We start from the raw sequence: 20,348 nt of genomic DNA, 5'->3' as shown, positions 1-20,348 counted from the left end.
ATGGTGCCGTAGAGTTTGATGCAGAGCCCGAGTATGTACCTGAAGGACCGACTCTGCCAGAAGCTTAAGTCGCTGTTATGTTGTTCAGCATTTTGAGACTTGTTTCCATTATGTTATTTGCTTTCTTTAAATTATCTGACGGAAGACTGTAAAATATTTGTAAAGTTATTTTGCTGTTTTATGAACAATTCTGATACTTAATAAAGAAAGACCCTTTTATTTTCACCGTTGCGAAAAAATACTGTACATTTTATGTATGTTGTACGCACTTTGAGCACTGTGAGTTTTTGGGATGCGTGATCCGTGTGGTCATCATCCCGGCATCACGAACTCCATAAAAATAACACGTGGGGGTCGAGGCGCCACACACCCCACCTGTAGGGGGTCGGGCAGCTCCCCTACTTTGAGGCTATGGACGACGTCGCTAGGAGTGTAACCGATCCGATCCGATTTTGTACATTTTTTAGAACTGAACCGGTATATATCGGTTTGCAAAATTTAAAAATCGATACCGGATCGATTCACTATTGAAACCAATGTTTTAAATTTCGTACCGTACTGGCCTGTACGGTCGAAATATTTCATTTCTGTTGTGTATCCGATACAAAGAAGGGTATATAGTTTCGTACCAGTCAGAATTTCGGTCTCTACCTTTTTTAATATTTTTTTTTTCATTTTTTCAAACTACAAACTCATTTTTTGACCCCTCAATTTAGACCAGATTATTTATAATTTATATATATATTTATATATAATTTATTCATATATATACTATTATTTTGAAATATAATTTACATATATATAATTTATTCATATATAAATTATTTCAAAACGGTATCCGAAACGGTACCGGTATCGAAATATCTCGTTTTAATGCTTCAACCGAAACGACCGGTACAGTATTCAAAACGTTGATTGAAATCGGTCCTGTTCGGTACAATTTTTTCGATTTTACAGATTATCTATGTTAGTAATAATATGATATTTATATATACTAAACTATTATTCTATTTATATTATAGTATAAATATATTATTTTATAATAATTAACACATACTAATATAGTATTGAATTTAACCATAGTCTATATAAGTTTTAGATTTTTTATATGAGTTTATATAATCAAATGTGTAAAAATGTATTTAAAAACTATTATAATTCATTATGCCAAAAATGTATTATATATATATCAAAATAACTTTATATTAATTTTTATGTTTAAGATTAAAATTTTATGTTATATTAATTTTATATTGTAAGATTAAAATTTATTGATATATCAAATGTTATATTGAAATTATAAGATTATTTTATGTTATATTACATATTATATTAATTTTATGTTATAAGATTAATAAACTTGAATAATAAGATTAGAATTTCATGTTATATTAATTAATAATTTAACATATAATATAATATAAAAAATTGTAAATATGTATACTAACTTGGTTCAGTTTAAACTATTTTTTTCAAAATATGAAAACTGGTACCATACTGGTTTAGGACTGATTTCAGTTCTTAAGAATTGATATTGCATAGGATCGCTTACAAATCCGATCAAACTCACCGAATCGGTTTGATCGTGTTTGATTCAACTAATTTTTCATTTTTCTTTTACGCTCCTAGGCATCACTTACTTCCAAAGTAATAAATAACATCTTCTAGAAAAGAATAATGCTAAATATAGTCGTAGAGATAAATATTATACAATTATTTTAAAAAATTAATTGAATTGATTATTAAAAAATTATTATTATTATTATTTTATGAATCCTGTATTTACTTTATTTATTTATTTATTTTATGCGACCCTTACCCGCTCCACCACAAATATCATTTCTCCTGCACAAATCACGCCAAAATGGAATTTCAATGCCCAAACCCCCCAAAAACCTTTTTTTTGATAAACCAAGAACTTTTGTTGCTTGAACGTTAAACCCAGATTTCTTTTCCCTCAACTTTCTCTGGCCATCGATTGGATTCCACAAAGATGAGGATAGCAGTAGAAGGTTGTATGCATGGCGACCTCGACACCGTCTATAAAACCCTACAGTACGCAGAAAAGAAACACGGCTTCAAAATAGACCTCCTCCTCTGCTGCGGCGACTTTCAGGTACTTTACATTTTTCAAGTTACCCCAAAAAAACACAAAGACTTCGAAGAGAATTCCAATTTTTTTTTTCTTCTGTTGTGGGATTAGGCTGTGAGGAATGAAGAGGATCTTGAGAGCCTAAACGTGCCGAGAAAGTACCGTTCCATGAACTCGTTCTGGAAGTACTATTCGGGTGAAGAGCTCGCTCCGTATCCTACTATCTTCATCGGCGGAAACCACGAGGCGTCCAATTACTTGTGGGAATTGTGCGTCACTTTGTTATTTTGTTTCAGGGTGTTTATGGTTGGAGATTTAGAATAGTAGTTTCTATGCACTAATGTTGGCTCACTTCTGATCTTTTTTCGTCAATATGATAAAGCCTAAGTACTGTCAGTTTTGTCCACTCTCAATAGTGTTAATTGGAATGATCTGGTTGGTAGTTATTGTGTTTCAACTTTCAACGGAATGAGGTTTTTCATATTATTTTCGTATCCTTGTTTTTTTAAACTTGATTCTGCATAAATTTATTTTGGATGTTTTCCCTAGGTACTATGGAGGATGGGCAGCGCCCAATATATATTTTTTGGGATTTGCTGGGGTGGTCAAGTTCGGGAACATTCGTATTGGTGGACTTTCTGGAATTTACAACTCACGCAATTATTATTTAGGTTGGTTGACTTTTACTTGACTGTTGTGTAAACCATTATATAGTTTTGAAGTCTTGCTTATCGCTTGTGTTAATTTCTTTAAGTGGGTCATGTTGTATCGTGATTGGTTTCATCTTTTTGGTCATGACTTCTGGTATATGTTAAGAATATTCATGGAACCAACCCAGTTAAAGTTTGCATATCTCCCCTGTCATTAATTGTTAAAACTCTAGGCTAGTGCTTGGCAAGAATCCTAAATCATGTTTGTGGCAATTATCCAACTTTCCTGAGCAGGACACCATGAAAGGCCTCCTTATAATGAGAGTACAATCAGATCTGTGTATCATGTTCGTGAATACGATGTCCAAAAACTCATGCAAGTTGAGGAACCGATTGATATTTTTCTTTCACATGATTGGCCTCTTGGCATCACTGATTATGGGAAGTGGGAGGAGCTTGTTCGACGCAAACCATATTTCAAGAAGGAGGTAATTATAATCATATTAAAATTATATCCATGTGGTATGTGTGTTATGGCTTTCATAGAATAGGCCTTAATAATTTACAGCTAAAAGATAAACATAGAAAATATTTTTGAGGCTATTTTTGTGAAGAATTTTTCAATCAGTGGTGTGAGAAAACATGGGTATTTCTTTAGCTCTTGCTCTCTACCTTTAGGCTGCTTCTTATCTGCGGTGTTACAGTTCTGGGTGTAATTTTCACATCTCTGTAACGGCTCCAGTGTTAGTCATCGCTCAAGTGTATCTCCAAATAACCTCCTTTTCTTTTGTACATTTAGAGGTCAAAAATTTTTTTTGATAAGTTTTTAGAGGTCATAAATTCCCATACTTTTTCCTAAAGTTCTACTACTTATAGGCATTGTCTTGAAGTAGCCTCGTTTTATTGCTTTTCAAATAAATACACGTACAAGTGCTTATTTAGTTTTAGGCTTGGGTGTGTTTCATATCATCCGTCTTCTTTGGAATTAAACAGTTTCTCCTTTAAGCAAACATGTCTGCTCAATGGTGTTGACATATATATGGATTTTTTGATCGGTGACATTTTATATGGATTTTAAGTTGAATATTTGGTTGTTTGGTGATGTGAACATTGTACACCGTAATTTATATGCATCAGCTCATCATGTTCTCAAAACTCCTTCATTTTTTCTTGTTCATCTTTGTTTTCTTATTAATTGGTTAGTTTCTATAGTATCTACAGAAGAATAAACCTGTCTTGAAAGACAGAAGAATTTTTATGACTGCTTATGTGGTTGAAAAATGATTTTCAGATCCAAGAAAGGACTCTTGGAAGTGCAGCAGCTGCTCAACTTCTTGAAAAATTGAAACCACCTTATTGGTTTTCAGCTCATCTACACTGCAAATTTGCTGCTCTTGTTCAGCATGGGGAAGGTGGCCCACTGACAAAATTTCTTGCACTTGATAAATGTCTTCCTGGGCGCCCATTTTTACAGGTACTTAACGTGGTGATAGTTTGTTTAAAGGGCCATTCTTATAGTTAATGCTGGAAGCTAAAATGGTGGCATTCATTGGACTCTTAGATACTTGAACTTGAATCAGAGCCTGGACCCTATGAGATCCGGTATGATGAAGAATGGCTAGCAATAACGAGGAGGCTTAACTCTATCTTTCCTTTGACCAGAAAACGTGCAAATTTTGGGTGTGTATTCTTGTACACTTATGAAAATGCTATTCATGACCATTATGGAGTGCAAATTTTGTCACTCCACTCCCCACCGCCTCTTCTTCTGTTTTCCCTGGTCATTTTGGCTCATCTTATTACCTAAGAAGGTAGTTAATAGCTCTTTTCTTACAGGACTGTTGATCTTCTAAAGGAAGACTGTCATCAATGGGTCGGGAGCAGGCTACAAGAAAGAGGGGCCAATCCTTTTGAGTTTGTTCGAACAGTTCCATGTTACAATCCCTCTCAATCTGGTTCCAGTGGTTCCTTTTCTGGTATAATTATGAAATTATTAGCCCATTTCGAATATAAATTGCATTTTGAAATTTTGGATTGTATATATACATTCATCTAATGTGGCTCCTGGCTAAAAAAATAGTTATTTTTCATATTCACTAACAGTATCTGAGCCATTATATATGTGTGAGAACGTGATTATTTCTATTTGTTGAGTTTTGAAATAGAAGCTTACAAGATCAAAGAAAGACTACCCTTAAAAATGATGACTGATTTGTTAAGATGAATGTAATTCATACAGTAATGATTGCTTTTTGAGGGACTAAAACTGGAGGCAGAAGATGTGAAAGAGATACTTTTTTTTTTTTTTTTGGGGGGGGGGGGGGGGGGGGAGAGTTTGCTGTTGGGTTTTAATCTGACTCCGGCACTGATTTTTTTTTTTAATTTTTCAGTCGGAGTCGGAGGTGTCGCTGGACTGACTCCAACTCTGACTTTATGCTCCGACTCCAACTTTGCCCTCCAACACCAATATCGTACATATATTATAAAAATATGTATTTATCTATGCAGTTATCATATATGCTAGTATAGTTGTATAGTTATATAATTATAACTTATATAGTTAAATTCAATAATATACTAGTATGAGCTAATTATTATAAAATAATATATTTATATTATAATATAAATAGACTAATGATAGTTTAGTATGTGTAAACATCATAGTATTTTTTTTTTATAAGTAAAAATATATCAAAAGGAGAAACCAAGTACACTGAATGTATACAAGAAAAACACCTTGCCCAAAAAGCCCGTGAAAAAACAACCCAAAATACACCAAACCCGACCCCAACCCCAACCCCTTGTTTCCCGTAGAACTAAAACTCGAACAAAAAACCCAACCCCAACCCCTTGATTCCCGTCTTCACAATGCCCTCCCACTTCCCTCTAGTTGAGCTACCCCAACATCATAGTAAATTAGATACTAGTATTTAAATAAGTCTATTATAATAAATTAATAACACATATATTAATTTACTAAAGTATAATAACATGTAATTAGACACTAGAAAGTCTAGTATATAATTATGTTAGAAATAAGTTAGACATTAGTATAATAACATGTAATACTAATGTATAATAACATGTAATTAGACACTAAAAATAATATGTAATACTATAGTATGATAACATGTAATTAGACCAAAGTTTTAAATTTCGTACCGTACCGGCCGGTACGGCCGAAATTTTTCGTTTCGGCTGTCCGGCCGGTACAGGTATTATACCTGTTCCGTAACGGCCAAAATACCGGCCGTACCGGCCGGTACCGGTCTTACCGGCCTCAATTTCGGCCTGTACCGGCCGATATTTCGGCCTGCTTTTTTTTTTTTTTTTTTCGTTTTTTCAAACTACAAGCTTATTTTTTAACCGTCAATTCAGATTAGACTATTTATAATTTATATATATATGTATTTGTATATACTTTATTTATATATAGACTATTATTTTAGAATATAATTTTTATATATATTTATATATATAATTTATTTATAGATCGACTATCCCGAAACGTTATTCCGAAACGCTATCCCGAAACGGTATCGGTACCGAAATATTTCGTTCCAGTGCCTTGACCGGTACGATATTCAAAACATTGAATTAGACACTACAGTATAAGTCTAGTATAAAAATAAGTTAGATATTAGTATAGAAGTAAATTAACAGTGAATCATTTAGTTTTAGTTTTACATTTTTTGAAAAAATTGAAATTTGAAAGGCCACAAAAAACTCTTTTTTTAAAATGGGCTAAATATAAAGCTAAAAAAAATCTCAAAACTGAAAGCCCAAATCCGAATCCGCTCCCACTCCGACAAGTCGGAGTTGGAGTCGGATTGGAGCCTACACAATTCGGAATCGGAGTTCGGATTGGAACTCCGACATAAGTCGAAGCCGGAGTCGGAGTTCGGATTGGACCTTTGACAAAGTCGGAGTTGAAGTCAGATTTAGGGAAATCCGACTTCGACTAAGTTGGTGCTCACCCCTAGTTTTAATAGAGCATTTTGTATGCTAACTTAGTGATGCTCATATGGAAATGATTATTGAGGGGCCTTGCAAGCTAGATTTTTTAAAGGTTCGAATGCTCTGTGTTCTATAAAGTGAGTTGTTTTCTTGCCTAATATAGTCCTGCTTGTCTATAAATTGTTAAGAAGAATAACAATATGGAAGGGGATTTATACATAAAGTATGTACGCTACATTATTTATTTTAAGTGCAATGTATGTACATTACATAAACCTGTGTAAATTATACACTGTCTATTTGCATCTTCAATGCCTATGTTTATTTTTTTTTTAATTGATGTCCTTGTTGGCATGCCTTATTATATTATCATTTATATTCTGCGAAGTGAGCAACTTGATGAATTTCTATGTAGTGTGTTTGGAATTATTTTCTATATTTTTCTTATTCTTTGTTTTTGTTTAGTTTGAGGTAAACTAATTGTTAATGAGATTCATGCCTAGTATCTATTTGGATTGACTGTGAAGTTGGCTTCTCATTGTAGATTCTCTGTCACTGGCTTTGTTTCTTATGTTCAAGATGTTTTATGATTATTTTGTTTTCATTTTCATTTTTTGTATTTTTCTTTGTTGGAATGGTTGTCACTTGTCAGCTGTTTCAGAAAGACATGGTCTGCAAGATTACGTTTACACTAAATACTAATATTTACCCTTTTGAACCCTTTGCAGGATACCCCAGGAATCCTCAAACAGAGTCTTTCTTGCAGTTTCTAGAACTTCCTTATCTTCTTGATAACATGTCAGAACCCAAGGACCTATCCTACAGTCCTGCTTCCTTGCTTCAAAGCGGTAATCAATCATTCTCTGTTGTTGGTGGTGGAAATAACCAGCCTCTTTGACACAGACTATAACTATAAGAGACCTAGGAAAATGACAAGTTATATAGACCAGAGAAATCTTGGAAAATTATTCAAATTTATGTGCTCACTTGTGCTTTTCTGCTATCTAGTTTAGTTGATCAAGTCTTAATTTTACATTTTCTTTATGTTGATATGCTGTTGATTTTGTTTATATTTTGAGTTCTCTTGGTTTCGAAGTCAAGTTTATTTTGATGAATTTACTAATTTATTGGATGTGAGCTCTACTCATGGTCCATCTAAAGTCATTGTTACCACAATTATCATCACCATTGTAACTACTTCTCTAGTTTTCCAAAAAATATTTTTCCAACCAATGAGAACTAAATGAATGCAGACCAAATCAGCAAATACAGGAGTTTTGAAAATTTGAAAAAGTTATTCAAATCCTTAATATGTATTTGCTTTTCCATCATTTTGAAAGTTCTAAGAATTATTCAAATCCTTCATTTGAACACAACATAAATGTTTATTTACTCTTTCAACTCTATGGAGACCAAATCAGTATCTAGGGCTTTTTCTGGAAGTTAGTATCTAGGAGTTTTGAAGCTCTTCCGACGAGGTATCCCCTTTCCTAAATGATGCTGGAGCTACCCATTTTTCTTTTATGCTATTCCATTTTTTTCTCAATGGTCCTGAAAACACTATAACCCAAATCTGATCTGGAACCTTCCATTAAAGTTGTAAACAACTCCTAATCCTATGGTACAAATTCAAGAATTTCTGCATGACTTTTGATTCTCTCTCTCTCTCCCTCTCTGTTTAATACTGGTCTTATTTTCTACACATTTATGCAACAATATTTTTTGGATATTAGTGCATTGAAAGGCTTCTCATGTTAGATATATTGCCTTCTTGTTGGCCATGCTTACGAGACTGTTGCCGAAACTGCTTACCCTTATCTCCTATGGAAGTATTCCTGCAAGTAGCAGCTCTTAAAACTGGTTCAAAGTTAGGTGGGTCTGAATGAAATCTCCTCAGGATTAGGGTGACATCCTAGCAGCTCGTTGATGAAGTTCATAAGATTGAAACTATTGTATGTTTGAAAGGTGAATAGTCAAGCCCAAGCATTATTTCGTCTCTCCTCTCATCTGAAATTGAGGCTTTTTCTATCACTGATAGTGGCAAACCTGGCATGAGTGCCTTAGCCACCTCCTCAATTATCAAGTCTTAGAAAAATGAGCATTGTTTAAATTGAGTGACACCTTCATAATATTTAAATCAGGCACAGTTGTCGCATATATTTTGATGTGGAGGTTTACAATTGTCTATCTGAACCAACCTTTTGAGTAGTTAGTCTATTGGGCACTGATGAGTCTTCTACCTTGTTTTTTTAGGCGCAGTTCCTAAAATTATGTATTACAACAGAGGAAAAAAAAAAGAGAACAGTTACTAAAATCATTTAACCATACCTGTGCAGGTTCGTTTGATGACAACAGTGAAGCCATTCCCATTGATGATGTAGATGAACTGGAAGAACTTGCAGAAGAAGTTGATGATGAGGAAACCTGAAAATGACAAACTTTAGAGCTTGCAACAAACACCCCCCCCCCCCCCCCCCCCCCCCCCCCCCCCCCCCCCCCCCCCCAGGCCCCTGCGGGCGGCGCAAACATTAATGGTGACACTTACCATGTGTGAGCTTGGATGAGTACTGCCTGTGGTTGCTTGTTAGGCAGGTATGTTGACCGGTTGATATATTGATAAATGGTAAGTGATCTGAAGTCTGAATTATATTTCTTCCAAACTGACCTGCGAGATGGGGAACTTCCTTGCAAAAATTACAAGTTGGGGAGTGAAGCAGACAAGGATTTAGTGTAAAGTAAACCTATGGCAAATACCCGATGTTGAATTCGTATTTGCCCCGCCAACTTATTGTAACTGCTCGGACTGCTAGCTTTATACGCGTTAGGACTGCATCGTACTCTCTCTCTCTTTTCTTTCTTCTTCTTCTTCTTCTTCTTCTTTTCTTTTCTTTTCTTTTTTTTCTTTTCCTTTTTTTTTTAATTTTAATAATAGGAAAAACACTTATTAAAAAACGGATGGATTACATCAAGTTCTTATCCACCCAAACAGCTTGGGAAATTGGCATAGGAACAACTGCCTCTCACATGACAATATCATTCACATTCCAAGCATGGCAGACCAATTTATGAGCTGCCTCATTACACTTTCTATGAACATGTTGAATTTTGCAAACACTAAACATCTTCATTAAACTTTGAGTTACCTTCACTAGATTATGTAAAATTGAGTTGGAACCTGTTGTCGCTTCTTGGAGCTCCTTGATCATCACCAAACAATCATTTTCAGAAAGGAGTTGAGATATACCCGTGTATGCAAAATTGGAGACCTCTGAACATGGCTAATAGTTTGACTGCTTCTGGTTCAACAACTTCCTACTTAGCTTTATTGACAATCAAGATAATCTCACCTTCCTCATGTCTTAGGATCACCCTCACCCGTCTTATGTTGATTGAAAAATATGGCTCCATCAACATTCAATTTAAAGAAACTAGGAGGAGGAGGTTTCCAACTACATTGGGTCTTGAGACCCGAGTTTGACTTTGGCGCAAGCTCCTTGTGATATTTCTGCAAAGACAGTGCAGAAGCTACTATCTGTTTAGGATCAAGATGAATTTTCTCATGGGCCATCTTATTTCTCCTAAACCAAAAATCCCGAGCAATAAGAAAGAACAGAGCTAAATCTTCCATTGTTTCCTTTTCTTTTAGTATCAACACTAGATCTAAGAACATAAGTTGTTGTTCATTTTCCTACAGTTTTGGCAAATATGTCTTTCAAATGTCTTTAACAGTAGGCCAATACACGAGCATGTGATAGATCCTCTTGCTCCTCTTTACAAAAACAACGTGTAAGATCAACATAAATATGTTTATGTAACAAGTTTGATTGAGTAGGTAGACAGTTTTTATAGGCCCTCTATGCAAAAAATTTCACCTTGTGGGGAACTTTCGACTTCCACAAAAAAATCTCTTGGTTATGAAAAGAACTCTCCACTGCACTCTCCTTTACTTTCTTTGTAAGCAAGTTATAAGCACTCTTCACACTAAACCTCTCATCTTTCTCCTAACCCTATATCCTTCGATCTTCACTACCATAAAGGCAGATTATGATCTTTGGAATAGTAGAAGCTATATTTGGATTGAATAGAGCTCTAATATTTTGCACATTCCACCACTTTGTATTGTTATCTATGAGAGAGTCAACAATTTCATGTCTCACCTCCTATTCTGCTAAGTTGAGTTCCTGCTGTAAAGATTTATGGCTTGAGATCCAATAATCTTTCCATATATTTATCTGCTTACCATTTCTAACTCGCCACTGGCATCCTTTATGTAAGTATTGTTTAGCTTCCCATGTTCCCCTCCAAGTATAAGAAGGATTGCACTCCAGTTTTGAATAAAAAAAAATCTGAGTTTTGAAAGTATTTGGACTTATACAACTTGCGTAAGAGTGTATCATCTTCTTGTAAGATTCTCCATCCTGGTTTTGCCAATAGGGTCATATTAATCATCTTTGAATCATTGAATCCCAACCCACCATGGAACTTAGATTCACACATCTTCCTTTAACTGACTCAATGAATTTTCCTTTCATTTTATTTTCTATCCCACCAAAACTGTGCCATCATCCCCTCTAACTCCTTGCATAAACCATCAGGTAACTTAAAACAACTCATATCATAAGTAGGGATAGACAAAACAACAGCTTTGAGTAGAACCTTTTTACCTCCTTGGGATAACTATTTTTCTTTCCAAGTTTGCAATTTTTGTCACACTTGATGCTTAATCCTAGAAAAAGCCTTAGGCTGCATTTGGGTGTTAAATTGAGTTGAGTTGAGATAATAAAATATTATTAGAATATTATTTTTTAATATTATTATTATTTTAGGATTTGAAAAAGTTGAATTGTTTATTATATTTTGTATTGAAATTTAAAAAAATTGTAATAATGAGTTGAGATTAATTTACGAAGCAAACGAAGCCTTACCTTAGCCTTGCCTACCATGGGTGATAGACCCAAATACTTTTCATATTGTTGAACACTGCCCCACCCCCATAATGACATGATTTCCTCTTTTTGTCTCTACTGTTGTATTTATACTGAACACAATAGCAGTATTTTCTCTATTAATCGTCTGCCTGAAGCCATCTCATATTTATCCGGTAACTATTGAATCTGTCTATTGGCAATGGTGTCTGCTTTGAGTCCTGCTTTGCATCGTACTTTATTTAAAATAAATGAAAATATTATTAAAAATAAAACAAAAAACAAAGCGGGATCTAGATGGCACGTTAAGTCAGTAGTAATTTGTTGTTCAAAGCTAAGTAAATTAGATTATAGGGGCTTGCAATATGACTCGGTGATATTCTTCTACGAGATTCAGATCTTGCTATTCCCGGAATCGGATTTTCAAGATTCTGAAATTAGAGTAATATTGCTAGGTAGATTCTTAGCGTGCAAGTCAGCTTGTTTACTTATTTTGAAAAAAAAATGAAATTTATTATTAAAAAAATTATTTTTTCATGTGTTTATTAGATTTATCCATTTTTTTTTTTTAAAGAGAGTAACTTCCACAATCTAAAACCGTAAATATCATGAAAAACCAAGTCGGTTTGTAGTTTACACTTGACAGCCATTTAAGATCGTTTGTAGCTTTCGCGAATTCGACATCGGTGTAGAAAATCTTTGAAGGACAAATTCAGCATTTTACTCCCCCCCACCCACAACAAATCTACGACCCACAGATATGGCGACATCTATATAAAAGACATTAAAATCATCTTAAATACTTGAAGAGAGATGGGAGATCCTCTTCTGTTTACTCTTACACTGGAATTCTACATAACATGAACTCATCTACCTGTCCTCCTGACATCACCGAACCACATTAATGCAGCTTTAAATAGTGATATATGCATTGCATGGCCAGTTGGGTGGTCGCGTTTCCCTCTCTATTAGATGTTTTCTAATAAGAAGAAAGAGTCTGAAATATCACGCGTTTACAATTACTTATTGTCTACTTCGACTCCCAGAAAAGCGAGGACCCTTATGGAGAGAAGACCGGTTGTTTTTTCTGTGCTACTCTTCATTGTTGTTCTGCACTCAGTTGCTGCTTCCCCTTCTTCTTCTTCTTCTTCTGCCAATCTCTCATTTAACTTCTATGCAGCTTCATGTCCTTCAGCTGAGTTTATGGTCAGAAACACAGTGAGATCAGCTTCTTCTGTCGACCCAACTATCCCTGGGAAACTCCTTCGCTTGCTGTTCCACGATTGCTTCGTGGAGGTGAGTCCTTTTTGTTTAAATCTAACGTAGGATGTGCTCAGTAGGCAACTTCTAGGAATAATGCATTCTTTTAATATAATATTCAGACCATTTCTTTAGAATGACCGATTTTCCAGATATGTTAGAAATAATAATAGTAATCAGACTTCGAGATTAACCAGTCAAGACACTCAAGCCTCGCCATGTCCTGTTTGTCATGATTCGTAGGGTTGTGATGCATCTGTGCTGTTGCAAGGAAACGGGACAGAGCAAAGTGATCCAGCAAACAGATCTCTCGGAGGATTTTCTGTAATAGATTCGGCTAAAAGAGTGCTCGAAATCTTCTGTCCAGGAACTGTTTCTTGCGCTGATATTGTTGCTTTGGCTGCTAGAGATGCTGTTGAGATGGTAAAACCTCCCTCATCAAAATACTTGTGCTGTCCCTCTTTACTTTAATTTCCCAATGTTCTTATTCATGAAAGCTTGGAAACAGGCTGGCGGACCAGCAATTCAGATTCCAACAGGTAGGAGAGATGGGATGGTTTCAGCAGCTTCAAACGTCAGGTCCAATATTGTTGACACGAGTTTTTCTGTGGATGAGATGATAAAGCTCTTCTCTTCTAAAGGGATGTCCTTAAATGACCTTGTCACCCTTTCAGGTAATATTACAATAATAAGACAGAAAGATCTGGATTACCAGTCTTACAAGGAAAATTTTCCCAAGTAGTTCATTTATTATTTTCAAGTCATGGCAAATGAGTAGGTTCATAGTTTTTCCGTTTTCAGTTCCGAATAGCTGAGAATTTGAGTCTTTTATCATATAGCTCATATGAATGAGATTGATAATGTAATCTACAGTTGCATTTTCCACTACATTTACAACTACCAGCTCACTGCAAATGAAAATTTCCACCAGGAGCTAACTCTTTTGGGGTAATGCATATTGAAAACTACATGCATATATGTTTAGGTTGTCTTGCAATGTAGGTACTTATTATCACAACCAATGACTGTGCAGTAATAGAAGTGATGCTTTTGGCTCTGCAGGAGCTCACACCATTGGAACAGCTCATTGCAGTGCATTCAGTGATCGATTTCAAAAGGATTCCAAAGGGAAGCTCACACTCATTGACACATCCCTTAACAGTACTTATGCAGATGAGCTAATCAAACAATGCCCTGCAGATTCGAGCCCCTCTGTACTCGTTAATAATGATCCCGATACATCCTTCATGTTTGACAACCAGTACTACCGAAATCTTTTATCCCATAGAGGGCTATTCCAATCAGATTCTGTTCTCTTCAACGATGAAAGAACCAGGAAACAAGTAGAGGATTTTGCAAATGACCAAGTTGGTTTTTTCGAGAGTTGGGGTCAGTCATTTTTTAAGCTTACTATCACTGGAGTGAAAACAGGGGACGAAGGTGAAATTCGAAGATCTTGTTCAGCAACAAACATGTAAAGACATGGATAATTTGTTTAATTAGCAAGACGTCTTGTTTTGAGTTTTGAGTTGTAAGTCCTCTTGTTGATCATGTTCGTGTGTTTCTGCTTGAATTTCTTCTTGCTGTGTTTGGGAAGACAACAGCACAGGTGAGCCTCGTTTTTAAGAGAAGTGTGGAGAGACTGAATATTGTCGGTCCTATCTATGCTTTGTAATTGTATAAGTAATATCGCTTTTTTTTTTTTTCTTTTTTTTTTTAAAGTATAAAATATTGAAGAGAGTGTCCGCCTTTTGTGAGTGGAAACAATATCTCTCGTGTCGTGTTCTGCTGTGTGCGCGAATTATCATCAATGGCTTGAAACTTGTATATTTAAAAAATATAATAACACAATATTTTATATAATATTTTATATAATAATATTTAAAAAAATGAATATTTTTATAAAATATCTTATAAAATTAATATTATTTTATAAAAATATCTTTATTTTATAATATGTTGTAAAAAGTATTATATAAAATATTATATATTTATCATTACTCTGTATATTTTGCTTGATTTGACAAAGTGACCGGACTCCACGTCAGGTCACCATATCCTAATCATGATTTCTTCCTCAAAGAAGACAGATTCCTCACTTTTTAACCATTCGTAGACGGAGGAGAGATTCGAAACAGATACACCATGATTCATAGCTACGCATTCTAAGACTTTGGGCTACTGTTCGTCTGTTCCCACCCCACCATTGTCAAAAGAAGATTCTTTTCTTTTCTATTTTAATGTGTGATTATTGATCATTCTTCATTTCAGAGAGGAAGCCTGCTGAAATCATCAATTACTACTACTCGGTCAAAGCTGGGGACCAAGTTAGAGATTCTGATGTTTTCTTTTCTTATACATGAGTTTGAATAGTAAATGACCTCAGATATTCTTTTACTAGTAATAAAAAAATAATAAAAAATTTAAATAATAATAAATAGTACTAAAAAATAATGAAAATTAAATAAAAAATGATAATAAAATAATAAATAATAATAAAATATTACCCAAAGCTTAAACGATATCGTAACGACGATTGTCTTTCCTTCCTCTTTTAGGGAAGTAGACGACGTTTACTGTAAACATGGGTAGAAACAACTGTCGAAATTTAAAAATAAAAAATAAAATAAACGTCGCTTAACGATTTCATTCGCCGGTGTCATTAAGCGCAAAGACCATTTAGAATACAGGGATTAAGGGAAAGACCATAGCAGCCTTTAGTGGTTCTCTTATTTTACTGCTATCAAATTGATTAATTTCTGAGCTTCATTCAGTTGGAATGGAAGTTTTTTGTTACTGGGTTGGATCGAATTAACAAATTTTATGCCTTGTGATAGTGGGTGTTGAAGAGGATTAAAACAAAGGAGAGAGACAGAAGGGCAGAGACACTATTTCTTGGAATACAATGATTGCTGGGTATGTAAATTGTGGGAACTTCGAGACTGCGTTCGAGATTCTAAGAACCATGAAGATATGTGGCTTTGATTTAGATGGGTACACATTTGGAAGCATACTCAAGGGGTCGCTTCTGCTTATCGACTTGATATTGGGGAGCAAGTGCATTTGATGATAGTCAAGATGGGCTATGCTGCAAATGTTTTTTCGGGTAGTGCACTTTTGGACATGTCTGCGAAGTGCGAGAGAGTTGAGGATGCATATGTGGTGTTTCAGTGCATTCTGGAGCATAACTCAGCTTCATGGAATGCGCTGATAGCTGGTTATGTGCTGGTGGCTGATTTGGGGACTACATTCTGGTTGTTAGATTGTACGGAGCGGGAGCATGTGGAACTTGATAATGGCACATTTGCTCCACTTTTGACATTGCTTGATAATACTGAGTTTTACATGTTAGCAATGCAGATTCATGGTAAAATCATAAAACACAGGCGAGCATTTGACAACACTGTATGCAATGCCTTAATCACTTCATATTCAGAGTGTGGGTCCATAAAAGATGCCAAAGGAGTATTTGATTGTACTGTTGGCACTCGGGATTTGGTGACATGGAATTCCATGCTCGCTTCTTACCTCCTACACAATAAAGAAGAACTTGCTTTTAAACGCTTCGTGGGTATGCAATGGCTTGGGCTTAATCCAAACATCTATACTTACACTAGTGTCATCAATGCTTGTTTTGATGGAGCGCATAAAAACCATGGGAAATCCTTGCATGAATTGGTAATAAAAAGGGGACTGGAACAATCAGTACCGATATCCAATGTATTAATAACCATGTATCTGGAAGAAGCATTGCTCATTGTCGAAGTCATGGAGTCCAAGGACCTTGTTTCGTGGAATTATATTTTGATTGGACTTTCACAAATTGGCTCGAGTGAAGATGCCCTGAAATTCTTTGGACACACGAGATCTGTGGTAAAAGATATTGATCACTATACCTTTTTAGCTGTTCTTAGATCTTGCTCAGATATGGCAACCCTCCAATTGGGTCAACAGGTTCATGTCTTGGCACTTAAGTTGGGATTCGTGTCCAATGAATTTGTTGCAAGCTCATTGATCTCCATGTATTCCTAGTGTGGGATCATTGAAGATGCTAGGAAATCCTTTGAGGGCACCCCAAAAGACAGCTCAATCACTTGGAATTCAATCATTTTTGGGTATGCACAACATGGCCAGGGAAATGTTGCACTTGACCTCTTCTACCTAATGAAAGAGAGTAGGGTGAAACCTGATCATATAACATTTGTTGCGATCCTAAGTGCATGTAGCCATATTGACTTGCTAGAGGAAGGATGCAGGTTTCTGAAATCTTTGGAATCAAAATATGGGATTCCACCGCGAATGGAGCATTATGCCTGTGGAGTTGATCTATATGGGCGTGCTGGGTGTCTCAATGAGGCAAAATCTTTGATCGAGGAAATGCCTTTTGAATCTGATGCAATGGTATGGAAGACTTTACTTGGTGCGTGTAGGATTTGTGGTGACATTGAATTAGCTACTCAAGTAGCAAGCCTTTGCTAGAGATAAAGCCCGTAGAGCACTGCACCTATGTTCTTTTCTCAAACATGTATGAGCGTCTCGGGCGGTGGGATGCAAAGGCTAGTGTGACCAGGCTTATGAGAGAAAGGGGGTGAAAAAAGTCCCCGGTTGGAGTTGGATAGAAGTTCACAATGAGGTGCATGCTTTCAATGCAGAAGATCATTCACACTCCCACTTTGAAGAGATATACCTTGCGTTGGGTGGACTAATGGAAGAAATCAAGAGGTTGGATTTTGTTACTAGTTCAAAGGTTTTGATGCACAATGTTGATCACGTGGATGAGTGTATTGATTCAACACTTTGTTTGGGTTAGTTGCTGTAACTAATGGTAGACAATTTGTAGTTCGGAAGATACTAATTCGTGTTTTATTTGGAAAAAAGATCATTCCAATTCTAAGTTTTGGAGCTTAGAGTTCAACACCGGAAACTTTTTTTGATGGCATACTCTGCAATAAAGTTACTCTTCTTTTTTTTAAAAAATTTTTTTAGTAACATTAAAAAAAAAAAAAACTTCTCTTATGCATAGCCTTTGTATTAGCGAATGGGGTGCCTCTCGATTAGTGTTCCGTCTTGTGAAGGATACTTTGGTGGATGCCCATTTGTTATGTTCATTTAGTCAACTGTTTTATTGACTGGAAGTGAAAATACATCAAATTATAAGAGAAGGAAGAAATTATAAGATACATACTCTTAAACTTTTTGATGGTGATCCATTTCATGATCCCACTCTCTACAGGAGTATTGTTGGAGCTCTTCAAAATGTATGCTCACTCGACCTGACCTCTCATTCGCTGTTAACAAAGTCTGTCAGTTTATGCATCATCCGGCTATCACTCATTGGACTGTTGTGAAGCGCATCCTTCGGAATATCAAAGCCACACCTCATTATGGCTTGAAGCTTACATCATAATATCGCCATCTCTACAAGCCTTCTCTGATGTAGATTGGGCCGGCTGTCCAAACGACCGCCGATCAACCAGTGGCTATCTCATCTATTTTGGTTCTAATTTGATGTCTTAGAGCTCCTGAAAATAGCAAACTATAGCTCGCTCCAGCACATAAGCCGAATACCGTGCACTAGCCAACTCCACATAAAAACTTCTTTGGCATAAGGGCCATCTCAAAGAACTTGGGATTTTGTTGGATCACCACCTACATTGTGGTGTGGCAATATGGGAGACACATACCTTTCAATCAATCATATTTTCCATTCACGAACCAAGCACATTGCCATCGATTTTCATTTTGTTCATGAGCAAGTTGCCCATCGTCATCTAGTTCAATTTATTTATGGAAAGGACCAACTAGCTGACATCCTCACTAAACCTCTTGTTACCTCTAAGTTTGCCTTCTTTCGAAACAAGCTCATTGTTCTTACATCCCCATTGAGCTTGACGGGGCGTAATGAAGATCATACCAATATCTCCCACAAATCATGACATAGCATCCAAGAATAATATTCAATCGAGTATCAAGCTTCCTTGATCCATAGAATTGACCCACTAGTGACTCAATCTTTCCTTTTTTATTTCTGTAGTACGTTGATTATTTTTTATCTAATACATCAACTGTAAATGTAAATGTAAATGTAAATGTTGTGAGCAATATACTCAGTTTTAAATTCTCTTCCACTATGCTACCATTGATGTGAACATGGATTTTAGTAGTAGGCGGCATCCCCTTATAGCCGCCCGTAGCCAGCCCATATATGCTTTTAGGGCTGTACAAAAAATCGAGAAATCGACCTAGACCAACTCAGACCAGCCGCCGGAGCTCAGAACCAGTCGAAATCAGTGGAGAACCGGTCGGCGTGTGGCAGCAAATAGAGAAAACCGATATCGGCCAATTCAGAGTCGGTTCGAACCTAGTTCAAACCGCTGAACCGGCCGACTAAATAAACTATTTTTTTATATACTCTGTACTTAAAATGACGCCGTTCCACTTACTTAAGTTTAAGTGGAACGGTGTCGTTTTAAGCCTTAGTTGTGTTTTAAACATAACTTAAATGACGGCGTTTGGTATTAAACCAAGTGACGTCGTTTAATTCATAACGAATAATAAAAAAAATTAAGTAGAATGACGCCGGCGTCGTTTCAAAATAATTTCGTCTTCCTCCTCGAGTTCTTCCCAGTTCTCTCTCTCTCTCTCTCTCTGCCTCTCCTTTCTGCAACACTCTCTCTCTACTCTCTCAGAGGAAGCTCGGTCTGGGAACCGACCGTGAACAGCTAGAGAAATGAAGCAATGGTTTCGGCCGGTTTTCTCCCCCACAAATTAACTTTTGGTCGGCGTCGATTTTGCCTAAAAATCGAACCGAATGGGTCAGTTTTCACCCCTATATGCTTTAACCTTGATTCTCCTCTATTTTATTTGTGGCTTCTTCGTAACAAAGAGCTTCCTATGTATTTGGAATCTGGATACTAAAACCAAGGAAAGCAAATGATGAATTGTACATACAACTTTTCGTATCTATACATTTTTTTTTTAATATTTGAGAAAACCTGGAGACCAGCCCATCTGGTTATCTTAGAAAACCAGTCATCCAATCAAAATGCGACACGTCAGCATGTTAGCACCATTACCATGCATCCCACTACACCCGAACAATACATTTCATTCCCTCAAAACCCCTTTCTTCCTATTCGACCCCACTCATCCCCGACGGCACCCCACTCCATCCCAACCCAAACTTGATGGCACAGCACTCATCCCCGACAGCATAGAACCGACAACTACCTCTCGACGACACCCCACTCATTCCTGACGTTGTTTAATTGTATTTTCACCCGCTGGTAAAATGTGTATATTTGGAACTTTTCATGCGTAACAGAACTTGTATTGGACTTGTATTGAAGTTCTTGTATTGGAGTTAGATCTCATTTCGAAGTGATTGTAATCTGGGCTATGGAAATTATCTTAGCATATAGATTGATAACTCATCTAACTCCATTAATACCAACTGTTTGTAAA

General features: G+C 36.1%; 1 protein-coding gene and 1 pseudogene across 1 annotated transcript; both read left to right on the top strand.

Annotated features, from left to right (window-relative positions):
- The first annotated feature begins 1,849 nt into the window (after positions 1 to 1,849).
- LOC121260325 (lariat debranching enzyme) lies at positions 1,850 to 14,586 on the top strand. The gene is made up of 13 exons (XM_041162148.1): positions 1,850 to 2,116; positions 2,204 to 2,361; positions 2,642 to 2,763; positions 3,037 to 3,230; positions 4,034 to 4,216; positions 4,304 to 4,422; positions 4,579 to 4,718; positions 7,428 to 7,547; positions 9,036 to 9,124; positions 12,597 to 12,920; positions 13,128 to 13,307; positions 13,393 to 13,558; positions 13,947 to 14,586. The coding sequence occupies exons 1-13, from the start codon at positions 1,994 to 1,996 to the stop codon at positions 14,360 to 14,362; spliced, it is 2,334 nt and encodes a 777-aa protein (XP_041018082.1). The 5' UTR covers positions 1,850 to 1,993; the 3' UTR covers positions 14,363 to 14,586.
- Positions 14,587 to 15,468: 882 nt separating this feature from the next.
- On the top strand, positions 15,469 to 17,754 carry LOC121260324 (annotated as a pseudogene).
- Positions 17,755 to 20,348: the final 2,594 nt, after the last annotated feature.

Source organism: Juglans microcarpa x Juglans regia, chromosome 4D (assembly GCF_004785595.1).
Source record: "Juglans microcarpa x Juglans regia isolate MS1-56 chromosome 4D, Jm3101_v1.0, whole genome shotgun sequence".
Classification (NCBI taxonomy): Eukaryota; Viridiplantae; Streptophyta; class Magnoliopsida; order Fagales; family Juglandaceae; genus Juglans; species Juglans microcarpa x Juglans regia.
The sequence above is the reverse complement of the archived record's forward strand: the minus strand, read 5'-3'. Positions and strand labels throughout refer to the sequence as shown.